The 18,869-nt window shown below is 44.6% G+C and overlaps 1 protein-coding gene across 1 annotated transcript in view; it reads right to left on the minus strand.

The window, feature by feature from the left end:
- skap1 (src kinase associated phosphoprotein 1) overlaps nt 1-18,869 on the minus strand; it is a 702,970-nt gene that overhangs the window by 442,616 nt on the left and 241,485 nt on the right. The window contains exons 7-9 of the mRNA XM_072561244.1: nt 15,776-15,894; nt 12,594-12,657; nt 6,096-6,290 (exon numbers count right to left, since the gene is read on the minus strand). Of these exons, the coding sequence (XP_072417345.1) occupies nt 6,096-6,290; nt 12,594-12,657; nt 15,776-15,894 (378 nt within the window). The remainder of the gene's footprint in view (nt 1-6,095; nt 6,291-12,593; nt 12,658-15,775; nt 15,895-18,869) is intronic.

The raw sequence follows: 18,869 nt of genomic DNA on the forward strand, positions 1-18,869 counted from the left end.
TATATTTATTTTTCAACAAAGTGCCTCGCGGATTGCATAAAAAACTCTTGTGTCAATCTCCATTGCTATTCACTCACTCTTCAGTAGGTAATAAAGCAAAAATCTAGCAACCCCAGGCCAATGCAATTAGAGATTTTTTTTAAGCAAAATTATTCAAAGGGAGGGAGAGAAAACACAGCCCTTCCAAATTGCAAAGCTGTTGATGATCAGAATATACTGAACAAATGTTTACTTGTAATATGCGGAGATGTGTTCTCCAAAATATTAATTTTGAATATCATGACAGGACACAATCACATCTTGTGGAGCTTTTGAAAAGGGGACTTTGCAAAGCCAAGGAGACTGGATACAGCCAAGAAAAGAAGTTAGGATATGGAGGTGCCAGTGTTGGACTGGGGTGGACAAAGTTAAAAATCATCAGGTTATAGTCAAAAAGGTTTACTTGGAAGTAAAAGCTTTCGGAGCACTGCTCCTGCGTCAGGTAGCTAGCGCTGCATTTGTTGCAAATGTTGTTTTTGTAAAGATCATGAGCTTCTCAGCTGGAGGCACAAAGTCCTCAACACCTTCTGAAAGAGGTTCAAGTCATATGACTCAGTCTGTAGGTGAAATAAGACTATAGATTTGAACACAGGGAATCACAGCTAACTTGTCTGCATCAATAGTATTCTCCCTCCCGCCCCCAATTTCCATTTCTGAACTGCTTATCAACAAAATGTGTGAGCAGAAAACCCACTGGGAGACCTCATCACTACAAGTGAAGGCCTCCCAAAAGACAAATTTGGGACCTGTCAGTATCCCAGTTAATTAAACTCAGCCAGCCATAAACAATCTGGGAAGAAATCGCAGTGTCAACAGGTTTGTGTGGAAAGAGGCTTTGAATGCGGACAGTGAACAATTCTTTCCCTTGAATTTCACTGTTACTTGGCCAAAGTATTTTTGATGTCATATTTTGCAGAGTTTTATCCTTGTATCTGACTATGTGGGTCTGGGCGATTGTTTCTGCATTATATTTCTTGACAAGTAGTTGGGTATATTTGTGCCACTTAAACCTTTTGATAATAGCCGAAATAGCTCAGTTGGGAGAGCGTTAGACTGAAGATCTAAAGGTGAAAATGTGTTCCTGGAAAAGTGCAGGTCAGGCAGCATCCAAGGAGCAGGAGAATCGACGTTTCGGGCATGAGCCCTTCTTCAGGAATAACTTCAGGGGATCTCCCATCCACCGCCTCCAACCTCATAGTCCCACAACCCCGTACCGCCCGTTTCTACCTCCTGCCCAAAATCCACAAACCCGACTGCCCCGGCCGACCCATTGTCTCAGCCTGCTCCTGCCCCACCGAACAATACAATAAACCCTGAAGATCTAAAAAGGTCCCCGGTTCATTTCCAGGTTTCGGCAAAAGCAGCACTGCTTGAGTGCTCCCTCCTTTCTGGGTGGCACGGTGGCTCAGTGGTTAGCACTGCTATCTCACAGCACCAGGGACACAGGTTCAATTCCTGGCTGGGGCGACTGTATGTGTGGAGTTTGCACATTCTCCCAGTGTCTGTGTGGGTTTCCTCCGAGTGCTCCGGTTTCCTCTCACAGTCCAAAGATGTGCAGGTCAGGTGAATCGGCCATGCTAAATTGCCCATAGTGTTAGGTACATTAGTCATGGATGAATGTAGGGGAATGGGTGGGTTGCTCTTCGGAGGGTCGGTGTGGACTTGTGGGGCCGAAGGGCCTGTCTCCACACTGTAGGGAATCTAATCTTTACAAACTTGCTTGACCAAATTCTATTTACGAAAAACATCTCTATATTTAATTGTTACTTAAGGAACTTGGCTCACTAGTTTCTGCTGCTGAGCTGTGTACAGCTTGATACACAATTGACATCTCCATTTTAAAACTGAAACTTTGTTGTGACCAGTGGAGGAACAGGGACAAGAAAAGGCATCAGTTCACCCCTCCCAGCTGGATCGAAACAAACATTACTGCATTCAAGTACAATATTGCAAACTCCAGTCCAAAAACATTTATAATCAAACCTTGCTTATGAAACTTTGGAAGAGACTTGAGCAATACATATTGCACTGAAATGTTGTGGAGCCTTGTCCCTGTTGAGTGTATTTCCCCAATACATGCTCTCAGCATCAAAGCTGTTCTGCCATTATTACACTGCTGGGATGTTGTAATAAAGCAGAGAACTCCATAAAATATTAATCATAACAAACATAACAAAAAGAATTAGATAAATCTAAAACGATCAAAGCGGGAGCCCATAAAACACAGGCGACGCACAACTTAAGTGCAAAACTGATGCTCATCTGCATATGCAAATCCATGCTAATTGACTTCATTTGGAATGCAAAGTCTCCCTTAAAACGTCCAGCAATATTCTTCACAAAATGAATAACAGAATCTTCTTTCGCTGGCAGAAGTTTGATGAAAGGTAGTGTATGGAATGGAAATATTTCAGTATCATCCGAGACTTGCATCTTCCTCTCTCAGTGAGCTGGCTTGTGTCTAACTCATTGTTCAAGGCTTTGTCCCCTTGCTTGCACACACCCATCCTCGGAAACAGTTTCTGTCTAACCGCCTTGTCCAATCCTTTCGCCATCTTACACACTTCAATCAGATCACTACTTAACTGACTATGGTCAAGGGCAAACACACCTCTTCTTCCTCTGGGTAATTTTCCACTCAACCCTATTCCTTTCTACATCCACATTGATCTTTTGCTTCTCTTTTAAGATGCTCCTCAATAACTTGTTTTGACCAGAACTTTGGTCACCTGTCTTAATGTCTCCTTCTGTGCCTTGTCATGAAGGCCCTGTGGTCCATCTTGGGGACAGTGTACTATGTGAATGGCACTCTATAAATTTAGGTTATTGTTGTTAAAAATCTCTGCCTAACCTCTTTAGACAACTTGGCCTGGCACTGAGACTAATGAAGTCCATTCCCTCTGTCTGCAAAGCGTCAGGACAGTGGAATTCAGGTCTTGGTGTGGGACTCGGTTGACGTTGCCAACTTGGCTGCTCACTGTCAATTTGCTCTTCAGTGTTGATTAAAACCAGAGACAGTTTCTGGTCACGGACAGACTTGGTGCTTGAATTCCAATGGTTTTCTTTGCCAGTATCAGACCGTCTACATAAAACACTGTACTGTGTGTGAAGAGGGGGAGGAATGAAGTTCGGAATTTGAAATTAAGAGGTTTATTTAAGGTGGGGGGGGGGGGGGGTGAAAATTTGATAGAAGTTTCCCAAACGGTGAAGGGTTTTGAAAGAGTGAGCGATGGGGAACTGTTTCCCGTGGCTGAAAGGTCAATGCCAAGAGGGATCCAGATTGAAGATACTTGGGATAGGAACCCAGGGTGACAGGAGGAAACAATAACTTCCAAAACGGAACCGGAAGAACAGCTGAAGTGGAAACATGTGCAAAACAGCAGGGAAGTGGGATTAATCAGACAGCTCTTTCAAAGGGCCAGTACAGCTACATTGGGCTGAATGGCCTACTTCTGTATCATTGCACAAAGCCAGATCTTTGCAAGGTAGTCGAAATAAAAATTCAAGGGGATGGGAAGGAGATCAGTGTGAGGGGGAAAGTCAGGGCTGGGGGGAGATGGGGGAATTGATTAGGGTTAGGAATGGGAAACCAGGGGAAGTGGGCAAGATCAGAGGTTATGGAGATCAGGGAAGGGGGTGAACTCAGGGTTGACAATTTGCACCACATGCTTTTTCCTATTGCAAAAGACCAGTTTTACACCACCTTACTTTCATTAAAGAAAAGAAAGGAATTGAACATCAGGTCTGTCCTATTTCACACGTGATGTTTTGTAGACGGCAGCAGGATTGGGGGTGTGGCACAGTAATATTGAAAGGAACATCATTGTTTCCTTCCAAGCATTAGTTTAGAGTAGGCAGACAGCGTAGCAGACTTTCCTCTTGAAATCAGTCCAATATCTCACCATCGACACCGCACAACTGCAAGGTACAAAGACAACTTATTGAAAAGGCACACCAGGTCTCCGTACTGATGATGGAAGTCTAATCTCATGTCAAAATTAGCAGAAGACCAAAAGACCGAGAATGGGGCTTGATTTTCTAGTTAGCTCTGAGGAAAGGTCAAGGACGTGAAATACTGACTGGATTTGTTGGGATATATTACTCAGAGGTGATGTCCATACAAAGCACTTCACCCAAGTACCATATCAATCTCTATTTTAATTTCCATTTGGTATCTATTTAGGATATTCCCACCAAATCAGGTCAGCCCCTCAGTTATGGCAGGGAGCTGCCTACTTCAGAAAATCCTGTGGCTGCTGGAAATCTGAAACAAACACAGAGAATGCTGGAGAAACTCAGTGGGGTTTAAAAGGATGAGAGGGGATCTGATTGAGACGTTAATGGTTTGGACACTCTGGAGGCAGGAAGCATATTTCCACTGATGGGTGAGTCCCGAACCAGAGGACAGTTTAAAAATAAGGGGTAGGCCTTAGAACAGAGTTGAGGAGAAACTTCTTCACCCAGAGAGTGGTGAGTGTGTGGAATGCTCTGCCCCAGAAGGCTGTAGAGGTCAAGTCTCTGGATACTTTCAAGAAAGAGATTAGATTAGATTCCCTACAGTGTGGAAACAGGCCATTCGGCCCAACCAGTCCACACCGACCTTCTGAAGAGTAACCCACCCAGACCTAATGGGCGATTTAGCATGGCCAATTCACCAGACCCGCACATTTTTGGACTGTGGGAGGAAACTGGAGCACCCAGAGGAAAATGTGCAAACTCCACACAGACAGTCGCCCGAGGCTGGAATCGAACCTGGGACCCTGGTGCCATGAGGCAGCAGTGCTAACCACTATGCCACCGTGCTGCCCATGGATAGAGCTCTTGAAAGGTAGTGGAATCAAGGGTTAGGGGATAAGGCAGGAACATGATACTGATGGTGGATGATCAGTCATGATCATAATGAATGGTGTGCTGGCTCGAAGGGCAGAATGGCCTACTCCTGCACCTATTGACTACTGGCTATTGTCTAGTTCTCAGTGGAGACACTCAGCATCTGTGGAGAGAGTAAAAACTCAGAATTCATGTTTCAGAATGGAAGATGAATTGTACCACAGTCAAAACATTAACTCGGTTTCCCTTTCCACAGCTGCTGCCAGATCTGCTGAGTTCCTCCAAAACTTTGTGCATTTGTTCCTTCATCTAATCGATCAAATATTCATCTTTCTCATCTGAGAGGTTGACGCAGCAATGTGCTGACTGGGTCAGAGTAATCACAGGCCACTATTAGACTTACTGAACTGCGCACCAGCCTATTCTTTGGATGTTTTTCATCTGATTCAGACTGCATTGGACTCCTGATTGCAGGGATCTCCAATGAAGTGGTCAAACAGCAGGGTGTGTGTACAACCCAGACCATCATGGAGGCCAACTTTTCATCCACGGATTCAATCTACATTTCTCACTGCTGTGGAAGGGCAGCCAACCTCAAAGACCCCACCTACCCCTCTTCCAACCTCTTCCGTCAGGTGGAAGTTAGAAAAACTTAAACACACACACCAACAGGTTCAAGAACAGCTTCTTCCCCGCTGATATTAAACTGCTGAATGGACCTCTACAACCTCAAATGTAAAAATGTGGAGACGCCTGTGTTGGACTGGGGTGGACAAAGTTAAAAATCACACGCCATCAGGTTATAGTCCAACAGGTTTTATTTGGAAGCACACTAGCTTCCACCTGATGAAGAAGCAGCTTTGAAAGTTAGGGCTCCCAAATAAACTTGTTGGACTATAACATGGTGCTGTGAGATTTTTAACTTCAAACCTAAAAGTCAGTCTTGCTTTGTGCACCTCCTGTATGTCTCCCTCTGCCTAAACACCCTATGATCCCTATGTCTTTATATGCTATGATCAGCCTGTACTGCTCACAAAACAAAATTTTTCACTGCACTTGGGTACACTTGACAACAATAAATCAAATCAAATCAATAAATCAGTCCAGTTCCAATTAGATACAGCAGCTCCTGATGTGGCACTGGATTCCCAGCTGGAATATCAGTGGGAGGTGATCCTCAGATAGTTGACGGGTTACCAATGACTGTAGACTAAGACACAACATACCTGGGAGCTCTTCGTAAATCTCATCAGCCGGATCTTGGCCAATGTTGACGGATGGTTGTCCTCGAGACCCACCTAGAGTGACCATCCCCGAGTCCACATCATCATATGTCTCCTCCTGCACCACTCGCCCTTTGTTCATCTCTTCTTCATCCTCATCTTCCTCTTCCTCCACTGGTATAGAGTTGGAATTCATGTCTACAAAAATAAACCACGCCACAAATGAAGGAAAACATAAATCCCTAAAAGATTGCACTGTTCTTTAAAACATTGAATGATCTTGCAAGGCACACATGGCGAAGCTAAGAATGAAGGGAACACAATTTTAAAATCTGAGTTCATGAGCTACTCAGGAGCAAAACTCTTTGCTTCACAAAAGCTAGCATAGACTGAGAATTCTCTCAAAAAAAAGACAGAGAGAGTGTGTGCGTCTGCGAAACAGAGACAGACAGACAGAGAGGGAGAAAGACAGAGAAAGAGAGAGAGACAGAGAAAGAGGGAAAGGGAGAGAGACAGACAGACAGACACACAGTGAGAGTGTGTGTGTGAGAGAGAAAGAGAGACAGACAGAGTGAGTGAGAGAGATACACAGTGAGAGTGTGTATGTGAGATACACAGTGAGAGAGAGAGAGTGTGTGTGTGTGTGTGTGTGTGTGAGTGTGAGTGTGAGAGAGAGAGAGAGAGAGAGAGACAGAGAGAGAGAGAGAGAGAGAGAGAGAGACAGAGAGACAGAGAGAGAGAGACAGAAACAGAGACACAGACACAGACAGAGAGGATTAAGGAGAGAATTCCAGAGTAAGGGAATGGATAGCAGAGCCAGCAATGGCACAGAAATTTAAATCAGGGCTGTTTAAAAGTTCTGAATTGGAACAGCAAAGAAATATCAGTGAGTTATTGGGCTGGAGAAAGAGCCAGAGATTGGGAGAGGTGAGAAATGGAGGAATTTGAAAACAAGTACAAGAGGTTGAGAACAGAGATGGTGCTAGACCGGGAGCTGGTGTGTCACTGGGTGAGTATGGGGCCAAACTGGGACTTAGGCTGAGTTAGGATACGGGCAGCAAGAGTTTTAGATGGATGTTTATTTCCAGAGGGAGGGAGGTGGCCAGCAGTGCATTAGAATAGTCAAACCTGGATGTCACAAACGCTCTCTGTCAGTGATATAGCAGGATGCTCCTGATAATTAAGGAAACTATAGAAAGCCAGTGTCTGTTTTATGTGTTCTCTTGCTGTCTGGACAGAAACATTCCCTGAGCAGCTTGTCATGAGCCTATAGATTGGCTCTTTGCTCAGTCACACTTTCCAATTTGTATCTAAAAGAAGCAGAGAGTGGTGCTGGTGGTAAATCTGAAAAATATTTACAGTCAAGCTCAGGTTAATAACACTCCAAATGATTTTACAGCAATAAAACACAAGCAAAAAAATCAATATGTTTCTCAACAACATTGACACGAAACACCCCATAAATTTAATTTGTATCAACCTGCTCTGACTACTTTGGAGTCAGCTCTGGTTTTATTTCCTTGATGTTACATGGATTCCGTTTTATTTAATTCGACAAATCGATATCAGAAAACGTTGTCTGATCAAAGTATTTATGGAGAAAGGGGGTGAGCGTTCACAATGCTCCTTCTCCTTCTCTCTCAGGTAGTTATTACACCTGAGAATCATTACAAAGGCAACGTAAGGGCCAAGTGCCGTTTTATCACGGCAATGAGAATCACTCTCTCATTAAATCGCAAATGTCAGCAACTAACTGATCAGATTACAGAAACAAGTTCAACACAGTTTCCCAAGGCACATGCGGACATGGATGGATTGGGAGTAAGGGAAATGATTTGGGGCTGGAATCATTTTAATGAAAACCCGAGTTTGGATCCCAATTCACTGCTGCTGAGTGTGATTAGTATTACCCTGTGCATTATTAACCTCAAGCTCGGTTACCCTGTGAAGTCTCCACACATTCCCCCCCCACCACGCACATCCCTGATTTTAGTGTTTTACGATTGGTGACCTGCCTTTCAGCTGCCTGGGCTTTCAGCTCAGGAATTTATCATCCAAAACTCTGCATCTCCTTTTCCCCAAGAACCACTTCCTCAAAGCCACCTCTTCAACCAAGCTTCCAGTTGCCTATCTCTTGTCTACTTATGAGACTAGACCATGTCGAGCGCTGTCTGATCATGCTCCAATGAAGCACTCTGGGATGGTTTATGATGCTAAAAATGCTATATTAATGCAAGTTGTGGTTGATTTATTGTGCAGATAATTTAAATAAAAACAAGCGGAAGATATTTCACTGAATAAGCAGATGCTGAACTCCAGCAAGCAGCATCCTGCTCTTGTACAGAATCTACCAGCTCGGAGGATCCCACTCACCCGAAAATCTTTGAATCTTTCAGCACAGAAAGAAACCATTCAGCCTATCCATGCCAGCTCTTTGGAAGAGTTTTCCAATTGAACCCATTTCCCGTCCACTTACTCCTTCCTCATCGCTGTATGAACTTTTCACCTCAAGTATTTAATCAAATCTCTTTAGGAAGTTAACAATTAAGGTGCTTCCACCAGGGCATCCTAGATGATAATAAATCACTACGTGAAAGTAATTCTCTTCATCCCACTCTGGGCGTTTCTGTAACTATCTCAAACTCGTATCCTTTGTTTACTGAGGAGAAGTCCCAATTATAATTTTGAATAATGCTGTCACATTTTACCTTCACCTTTCTTATGTTGGGTTCTCGAGGCTCTCCTCATAATGGAACTTTCTCAATCTTGGCATCTTGTTAGTAATTGTAAACAAGCACGCATTCACAGGGGCAGCACTGGCTATTTACTGTCTATCCCCCAGGGCTGTTTAGAGTCAATCACATTGCTGTGGGTCTGGAGTCATATGTAGGCCAGACAAGGTAAAGATGGCAGTTCCCTTCCCTAAAGGACATTAGTGAAACAGCTGGATTTTTCCTGACAACTGGCAATGGATTCATAGTCATCATCAGACTCTCAATTCCAGATTTTTACTGCATTCCACTGTTTGCCACAATGGGATTTGATCCCAGGTCCTCAGAAAATTTCTGAGGCCTCTGGATTAATAGTCAAGCAGTAACAGCACTAGGCCATCGCCCTCCCTTCTCTGCACCCTATCCTCACATCTTCCCCATCGTACTCCAGCTGGGACCCAAGCAGAATTGTTTGTTCCAATTTCCCTGCTTTTATACTGTATGCCTGTATTTATAATGCTAAGCTTCCTGTACACTTTACAGAATGGGGCCTAATAGCTGTCGAATGATCATTGCCAAGATTAAATAGCTTCAAAGGAAAACACTGGGAAAAGAAAATGAACTACAGGCGTGATGGGGCGAGATAGTTCCACTAGAAATTGTTTTTAATTAGCGACAAACTTCAAACTTTTATTACTTTAATCAGTGGAACGAGATGTTTAATTAGAAAGTGAATTTTTCAGCACTCACTAATATTCAGCTCACTGGGGTTTTGAAGCAGAGATGGACTACGCTCATTTAAAATTTAATTGAAAAGTAAATGTGATTTAAAATAAAAGTCAAATTACAATTTTTTAAAGAACAAGAAAATGCAGGTACAAGTGATTTAGAGCATATTTAAACACTGTGGACAGATGGAAGTAATGCTGTTTATAACAACAGGCTGGTTCTCTATGCATTGCACTGGAGCTGAAGCCTTTTATTGATGTCAGCTAGATAGGCACTTCCCAAGGTCCAGAGACTGTGAGCAGTTGCTTTCCAATGTTTGTTTTCTGGATTGGTGCCTATATGGCTCCCCACTTAGCGGGAGAGAGCTGATAATTAATGCACTTCATTTCAGCCGTATTCCACTCTGAATTAATCTCTCCAAGTGAGCAATCGAGGCAACATGAGTAGACATGTCATGTTCTAACTGTGTTCTCCCACCAGTACAGGTGCTGTAGCACCATCCCCTGGCTGGAGGGTGAAATCACAGCGTGACTGGTTTACATAGAACATTTCGATGTAGACAGGAGGATTAAGAATGAAAGCCATGTTAATATAATAATAGACAGTAGTTAGAATGGAAAATATTGCTCCCATGTGGAGTGGCTGAGTTAACTAAACAGATACATTTAAAGAGAAGATAAGTGCACGAGGAGGAAGGGAATAGTTGGACAGAGCAATAGAATGAAATAAAAAAAAGGAGGCTTAAGGTGAACATAAACTTTGGCATGAACCAGTTGGATCAAATCTGCGCCATTACATACAACTTTAAAAAAGAAGTGCAAAGTTTTGTCGGCACAGTCCAATCCAATTCTTCGCTGGCTCAGTGTAGCTCTGGCTTTTCCCTTGGTATCAATGTCCCATGAGTTGAATGACCAAGTGACAGAGTTGAATTTGTTTCTTAAACGATTTCTGCTCTGATTTGTTGCTGTTTGGGGAGTGAAGGTGCACTCTGTGGCAAAGGGACTCATGTCCTGTTTCATTGGACATTGAATGTCGGTGGGAGCAAGGCCAGAGTTGGTGGAAATTGAACAAAGTCACAGATTTCAAGGTACCTTCCCAATTCAGCAGGTAAATACTAACTTCCACACCTCTGTACAGATGGGACAACAATAAACAAAGATTTGATTTCCAAAATAGTGCCTTTCACATCTTCAGGTTGTGATAAAAGGCTCCACACTTAATAAAGACACTGTTGGAATAAAGAAGAAATGACAGAGCAAGATCCCACTAACTGCAATGTGAAAATGACCAAATTAACTGGGTTTTAATGACTGATGGATGAATATTATTCCAGGAAAGCAGAGACACTTTTGGGGTACAGAGAGTCCTCTAGAGGGTAGACTGGGCCTTGGTATGATGCCTGATCTGAAAGACAGCCCCTCCAATCATACAGCACTTCCTCGATATTGGTTCAGAGGGAGCATCAACATGGTCTTTGACTGGCTCAGTTCTCTAGAAGGGGGCTTGTTACTTCTGCTTCCATGTCTTAACAGCATAAGATACAGCAGTAGAATTAGGTATTCAGCCCATCAAGTTGCTCCACCATTCAATCATGGCTGACACGTTTCTCAATCCCATTCTCCTGCCTTCGCCTATAACCCTCGATCCCATCTATCTCTGTCTTAAAGACACTCAATGACTTGGTCTCCACAGCATTCTGTGGCAATGAGTCCCATGGATTCACCAACCTCTGGTTGAAGAAATCCTTTCTCTTTCCGTTCTAAAAGGGTTGTCCCTTCACTCTGAGGCAGTACCCTCGGGTTCTAATCTCTCCTAATAATGGAAACATTTTCTCCATATCCACTCTGCCAGGTCTGTCAGGACTCAAGAGTTTCAAGCTGACTGCCCTCATCCTTCTGAACTCCACTGAGTACAGACCCAGAGTCCTCAGCCATTCCCTCTTTGTGCTTTAGGTTTCTGGAGCCTTTCTCCATTCAATATGTGGTCGCTGCCTCGATTCTTCCTCCCAAAGTGCATCACCTCACACTTTTCCACATTGTATTCTATCTGCCTCTTCGTTGCCCACCCTCCAAGTCTATCCAAGTCCTTCTGCAGCCTCAATCTACCTTGTGTCATCTGGGAGGTGGTGAAGGAGTTACACTGACACATTGCTAGCCCAATGACATGATCACTGTGTCGTCCAGTACTCAAAACGGGGGAGGGAGGGAGAGATGGATGGGGAGGGTGAGACTGCGGATTCCAGACAGCTGAACCCACAGCATAATCGGTTTGAAATGCAATTTTCTACCATCATAACTGCAGATGTTCAACCTGGCCAAAGTTGGAGAGGTGACAGAGGGTGTACAGCTGGAAGAGATTACAGAGATAGGGAAGGGGTAAAGCCAGTCAGGGAACTTGAAAACAAGGATGGACCTACTATGGGGACTGTGCCAGTCAGTGGGCACACAGGACAATGTACACAAAAACAAAAACATTGTCACAAGTAGCAGTTGGAAGATGGCATTAAACTCAGACCCACAGCAATGTGGTTGACACCCAACTGCCCTCTGGGCAATTAGGGATGGGCAGTAAATGCTGGGCCTAGCCAGCGATGTCCATGCTTCATGGACAAATAAGAAAAAATGGTCAGGACCCCACTGCAGCAATGAGCCCCGAGCTAACAAAGCCATGGATGATGGTTCCCACAGCAGATCAGCTGATTCCCCTGATATGAAGGGCCTGATTACTCAGATCTGCTGGATCCTCACTTGCGAAAGGCTGGACACTCTTCACTGTAGCACAATGGAGGAGGCTGGTCATTGGAGCTACTTTCAGCCTAGGTGCTAAATAAATGCCATACCTTCCCTCATCACACGGCTGCATGTTCAATCCCTTCAAGTGTAACTTTGTCTGCCACGTTGAGTACCCAGAGCTCCCACAAACAGGTGCACACAAGTTGGCATGGAAGTATCCCACAGCAGGACTGAAGAGTGTTCACTCTCCATTTGCTTTGGGGAAGTCAGTGTGAAGCTGAAAGCTGAGGTCTTCCGACAGACTTCCACACAGAGAAACAGACAGTTACCTTTCAGTATAAAGGAGATGTGATCCACCCACTCCCTGGCTTCTCGATGGCTTGATGCAGCAAACTGGAAAGCAGAAAGATTCATTTATCAGGCGGGAGCAGGCACATCCAACTGGCTTTCCATTTCACCAGTAAATTTCCACAACTGCAAGAACATGAAAGTAAACTCTAGCCAGATACACATCATCTACAGCAATGGCCAAGGAAAGAAATAACAGAGAGAGAGACACACACACACAGCGAGAGAGAGAGAGACAGAGCGAGGTAGAGAGACAGACACAGAGGGGGGGGGGGGAAGAGAGAGAGGAGAGAGAGAGGAGAGAGAGAGGAGAGAGAGAGGAGAGAGAGAGGAGAGAGAGAGAGAGGAGAAAGAGAGAGGAGAAAGAAAGAGAGAGGAGAAAGAGAGAGAGAGAGACAGACAGAGGGAGGGAGGGAGAGAAAAGCAGGAAATACAGTTATCAATTTGTGCACAGAAAGATCTCACAAACAGCACTGACATTGTCTGCTTTCTTTAAAGCTGTCTCAAAGGATAAATACTGACAGGACACGAGGGAGAAAAGCGGTGCTCTTTTTCACATTAGCTTAATCAGGATCTGGAGACGCCAAATCCCCCAACACTCCATCTTCACACGTCCCCACCTCACAACCCATCTCCTGTCCCACACCCCTCAACCCCACCTCCCAACACTATCCCACTCATTCATTACTCTAGCCTCTGACTTTGCTCCATCTCCCCATCGCAGTGCTGCAATCTGCAAGGTCCACACCGAACACAAACCGCACCCCACCTCCCCCCCTCCCCCCCCTCCCCCCCCATCTTCTGAACAATCCACCTCCCTCCTTTAGCTTCACAGCCTTTCACAAAGAACTGAGGTTTAGACCTCTCCTGCTCTTGCTGAAAGGAACACAACAGGAAATAATAGGAAGGAGGCCATTCAGCCCCTTATGCCTGATGCACCATTCATTGTCAATCTTCCACATCAACTCCAAATATCTTGGATCCAAAAATCTTTTTGGCTCAGCTTGGAATACTCCACATGACCAAGCGCCCAAAGGTGTCGGGAGTAGAAAATTCCAAAGGCTTAAAACCATCTGAGTGAACAGATTACTCCTCATCTCAATCCTAAATGGTCGACCCCTGACCATGCAAACGTGTTTCCTTATTCTGGTATTCCAACCTGTGGGAACGGTTCCTCAGCAGTTTCCCTGACAACCCAGTCATATGTTTCAATGAAATCATTCTACTAGACTCCAGACAACATAGAGCCATTCCCGTCAATCTCACTTTAATAGCAAATTCTCTCTTTTGAGGAATGCCTTGAAGTTAAGATCCATACATTGTTACGGAGACCTACGCTGAACACAGCCCAGTATCAGCAAAGAGGAAACGCTTCCTGCTCTTGCCCCAGAATGTCTGGTGTCCAATTTTAATACAGAGTCCCTCTTTTCCCTGCTCCATCTACCAGAGGAAATAGCTTCTCTGTATCTACGTTGCAAATCCCTTTATGACTTTACAGGATTTAATTAGATCAGTCGTCAACCTCCCAAACTCAAGGGAACTCAGAGGAAGTTTGTGCGACCTACTTGACCCTTTAAGTTGTGGTTTCTTTAAAAGGATCAAATCTTGCGAAGGGGCTGACTCAAGTGATGGCGCACTTAGTCGTATGATAACGAGATGCTCAAACACTGATGCTTTTGCTGCATGTACGTTAGCTATCGTGTTCAATGCACAGCACCCTGCAGAACTGCTTCATTGCAAATGGGCAGAAAGTTTTTTTAAAGACTGTTGACCATTTCAATCAGAAATTGAGACCACCACCTGAAATTTTATACATCTTCAGCAGCACCTCCATTGCCAGTGTCGCTCCTTCATTCTGTCTAACAATCCCACTCACTATAAATCTAATTATCTCCAATTTATAGATGCTTGAAGTGGCGCCAGAGAGATTGGACATTGTGGAAGGGAATGCACTGACAATCTAATACAGTACAGCAGGGTGCATGCATACATGTCAGCCACAGAGACCACTCAACAGACACAGATCTTAACTCGCTGATTTAAAAATCAATGTGGCTTTTAATGGGCAGCAGGTTGAAGAGGAGCAGAAGACTGCGATGAAGGAAGGGATGGACAGTGATCTCCATGGAGACATAGTGCAGGGACTGAAGGAGGAGGTGAACCTCAGCAGGGATCAAGGTGGGGGGGGGCGGGGAAGAGGGAGGAAGGTGGGGTGTTGGAGTAATAGGAAGCAGAACGCTGGTGTCATTCACATCCTCTGGGGCTTTGGGGGGAGGGGGGGTCGTGCTTACTGCAAACCCTGGGAAGTGAGAAGACACAATATTCCCTGTGGGATTCCCTCTGTTAAATGCTGTAGCACAAGCAGACAGCAAGGGGTATTTATACAGGGCATTTGACACAATGAGAATCGCCCACATTACTTCAGGCAGCAGTATCACATAGCTTGATATTGAACTAAACAAGGAGATATTGGGACAGATAACCAGAAACTTTGGGAAAGAGGATGTTTCACATGGAGGAAAGAAAGGCAGTGAGTCATTCTGAAGAATGGGTGTGTGCCTCAGTTTCATTTTAGTAAACTAAAGGATAAATATTTCACAGTAACTTACAATCTCACAGCAATAACACATTTAACTCTAGGCTGAAAGATGACCGCATTAATGAGCACAATAGTTACCATCTGAACACCTAAACCAGGTTCCTAGCTAGCAACGAGCAAGAGTTACCTTCTCACATGTTATAATGGAGCTGGGAACACTTGCAATGCTGAGATAGGTCAGGGAGTCAAGACTTTCTCTGGCTGCAGGACTGAGGGAGTGCTGCACTGTCAGCCATTCTGTTTTCTGGATGAAATGTAACAGAGTGGTCCTGTCTGCTCTCTCTGATGGATGTAATACTTCTAATTACTTTTTAAAAAATAGATGGTCATTATTAGGTTGCTGTTTGCGGGAGCTTGCTGTGCATAAGTTGGCTGCTTTATTGTTTCCTACATTGGAACAGGAACTACTCTTTAAAAAGTGCCCCATTGTCTACAGGAAGTGTTAAGGCCCTGAGGCTGTGAAAGGAGCTATTAAAATGCAGGCCTTGATTTGTTCAAATACTTTGAAAATACTACATTGAACTCTTTTACCAAGAAGTTCCTGGAGTAAAGGCGAGTTCATACCTGATAAACCTTCTTGTCTGAACCAACAATCTCAAAGCAGGCATTCTTCTTGGAATCTTTCCGAAGATTGGGAACGAGATAAGCGTCATAGAGAGAAAAGGCACCTCGCTGTTGTTTATCTACAAAAACAAAGGACAAAGATGGAACATTGCAACAAGTAACTGAGCTGTATCTCCACTCCAAAAACTCAGGAGTCCCAACGGACGAGTCAATATCATGTGTACTTTTAATTTATTCTTTCACATAATATGGGTGCCACTGGCTGGGCCCAGCATTTAATTCCAGCCCCTAGTTACCCCTTGAGAAGGTGGGGGGAGAGAGTTGCTTTTATGAACCACTGTGGTCCATGTGCTGTAGGTAATCCCCCAGGAGGGAACTCCAGGATTTTGACCCATTGATAGTGAAGGAACAAACAGGAAAGGCATCGTCCTTTAGTTGAGGCTAAGGAGCATTCAACCTAAAAGCAGGCGATATGGTCACTGGGTCAGGTGAGGGGAGGGTTGTCTCAATTATATTCTTCTCAACACATTAAATAAGCAATCACGGGCAAAATCAAAATTTCATGGGCTGACAGATGTTTTCTACTCCTCCCTTTTCCAGTACTTTCTCTGCGCTATGCTGAAAAGGCAAATGGACATTCTCTTTACTCCCTGTAACCCAGGAGCATCACCTCCACCTCCCCTTTCAGTTCCATTCCCTACTGTGGTGTTCTGAGTGGCTGAAGGACCTGAACTTAAGGGAATTTCTATTTGCCAGGATTTGGTGTTGGAGAGACTGTTAGGTCTGAAGGTTGATAAGTCTCCGGGACCTGATGGCCTGCATCCCAGGGTACTGAAGGAGGTGGCTCGGGAAATCGTGGATGCGCTGGTGATTATTTTCCAGAGTTCAATAGAATCGGGGTTGGTTCCTGAGGATTGGAGGGCGGCTAATGTTGTGCCACTTTTTAAGAAGGGTGGGCGGGAGAAAGCAGGAAATTATAGACCAGTTAGTCTGACCTCAGTGGTGGGAAAGATGCTGGAGTCTATTATAAAGGATGAAATTACGGCACATCTGGATAATAGTAACAGGATAGGACAGAGTCAGCATGGATTTATGAAGGGGAAATCATGCTTGACTAATCTTCTTGAATTTTTTGAGGATGTAACTCGGAAGATGGACGAGGGAGATCCAGTGGATGTAGTGTACCTGGACTTTCAGAAAGCTTTTGATAAAGTCCCACACAAGAGGTTAGTGAGTAAAATTAGGGCGCACGGGATTGGGGGCAAAGTACTAGATTGGATAGAGAATTGGTTGGCTAACAGGAAACAAAGGGTAGTGATTAACGGCTCCATTTCGAAATGGCAGGCAGTGACCAGTGGGGTACCGCAGGGATCCGTGCTGGGACCGCAGCTTTTTACAATATATGTAAATGATATAGAAGATGGTATCAGCAATAACATTAGCAAATTTGCTGATGACACAAAGCTAGGTGGTAGGGTGAAATGTGATGAGGATGTTAGGGGATTACAGGGTGACCTGGACAAGTTAGGTGAGTGGGCAGATGCATGGCAGATGCAGTTTAATGTGGATAAATGTCTGGTTATCCACTTTGGTGGCAAGAACAGGAAGGCAGATTACTACCTCAATGGTATCAAATTAGGTAAAGGGGCTGTTCAGAGAGATCTGGGTGTTCTTGTCCACCAGTCAATGAAGGCAAGCATGCAGGTACAGCAGGTCGTGAAGAAGGCTAATAGCATGCTGGCCTTCATAACAAGAGGGATTGAGTATAGAAGCAAAGAGGTGCTTCTGCAGCTGTACAGGGCCCTGGTGAGACCACACCTGGAGTACTGTGTACAGTTCTGGTCTCCAAATTTGAGGAAAGACATTCTGGCTATTGAGGGAGTGCAGCGTAGGTTCACGAGGTCAATTCCTGGAATGGCAGGATTGCCTTACACGGAAAGACTGAAGCGACTGGGCTTGTATACCCTTGAGTTTAGAAGACTGAGAGGGGATCTGATTGAAACGTATAGGCTTATGAAAGGACTGGACACTCTGGCAGGAGGGAACATATTTCCGTTGATGGGGGAGTGCCGAACCAGAGGACACAACTTAAAAATACGGGGTAGACCATTTAGGACAGAGATGAGGAGAAACTACTTCACACAGAGAGTGGTGGCTGTGTGGAATGCTCTGCCCCAGAGGGCAGTGGAGGCCCAGTCTCTGGATTCTTTTAAGAAAGAATTGGATAGAGCTCTTAAAGATAGTGGAGTCAAGGGGTATGGAGATAAGGCTGGAACAGGATACTAATTAGGAATGATCAGCCATGATCATATTGAATGGCGGTGCAGGCTCGAAGGGCAGAATGGCCTACTCCTGCATCTATTGTCTATTGTCTATTGAGTCTGCTGTCTTTTTCTGAACCATTTGAGTTCAGCTCCATGTTGAGTTAAGAGTACCCCAGTCATGTGCAATGGTGTCAGTCCATGGTGGCCGCCTTGTTTCAGTCAGCTGGTTGACCCGGTTAGGGATCACCCCTAACACTGCAGGTTTTTATATCAAGGAATGGATTGGTTAAGAAGGGGCTACGTTAGTGGCGAAGACCATACACACAGCACTTTGGTGCAGGGCATCTATTATCTCAGCTATCATTAAACACACATTTCCCATTTTCAACTGACTAGATTGAACCCGTGAGTGCAGTTCAATTGGACCAAGGAGTCCATAAATATTCATCGTACGCCAATGAAACCAAAGAGGTTCCAAACCACCATGGTCAGAAAAGCTGACCGACCTGAAAAGGTTTTGATGTTAGATTCTCAGAACATTAGGCTGATGTCAGGAAACTGACCTTTTACCTCCCACCCAACAAAGATAGGCCACCTGCCTTTCTAAACAGAGCTGGGCAGGTACAGAGGATTCCACCCACTGCTGCAGAGAAGGATGGTGTGCCCCTTGGAGGGGAACCTGAAAATGGTGGGACAGGTCACGTGGTTTGGGAAGTAGTGTCAGAGCAACCTGCTGCAATGCACATTCCTGCCGCAGTGTCAGTGGTGGTGGGGGTTAATGCTGAGGGTGGTGAATGGGGTATTAATCGTGTGGGCTGTTTTGTCCTGGA

This window comes from Chiloscyllium punctatum, chromosome 42, assembly GCF_047496795.1.
Source record: "Chiloscyllium punctatum isolate Juve2018m chromosome 42, sChiPun1.3, whole genome shotgun sequence".
In the NCBI taxonomy this organism is placed as follows: domain Eukaryota; kingdom Metazoa; phylum Chordata; class Chondrichthyes; order Orectolobiformes; family Hemiscylliidae; genus Chiloscyllium; species Chiloscyllium punctatum.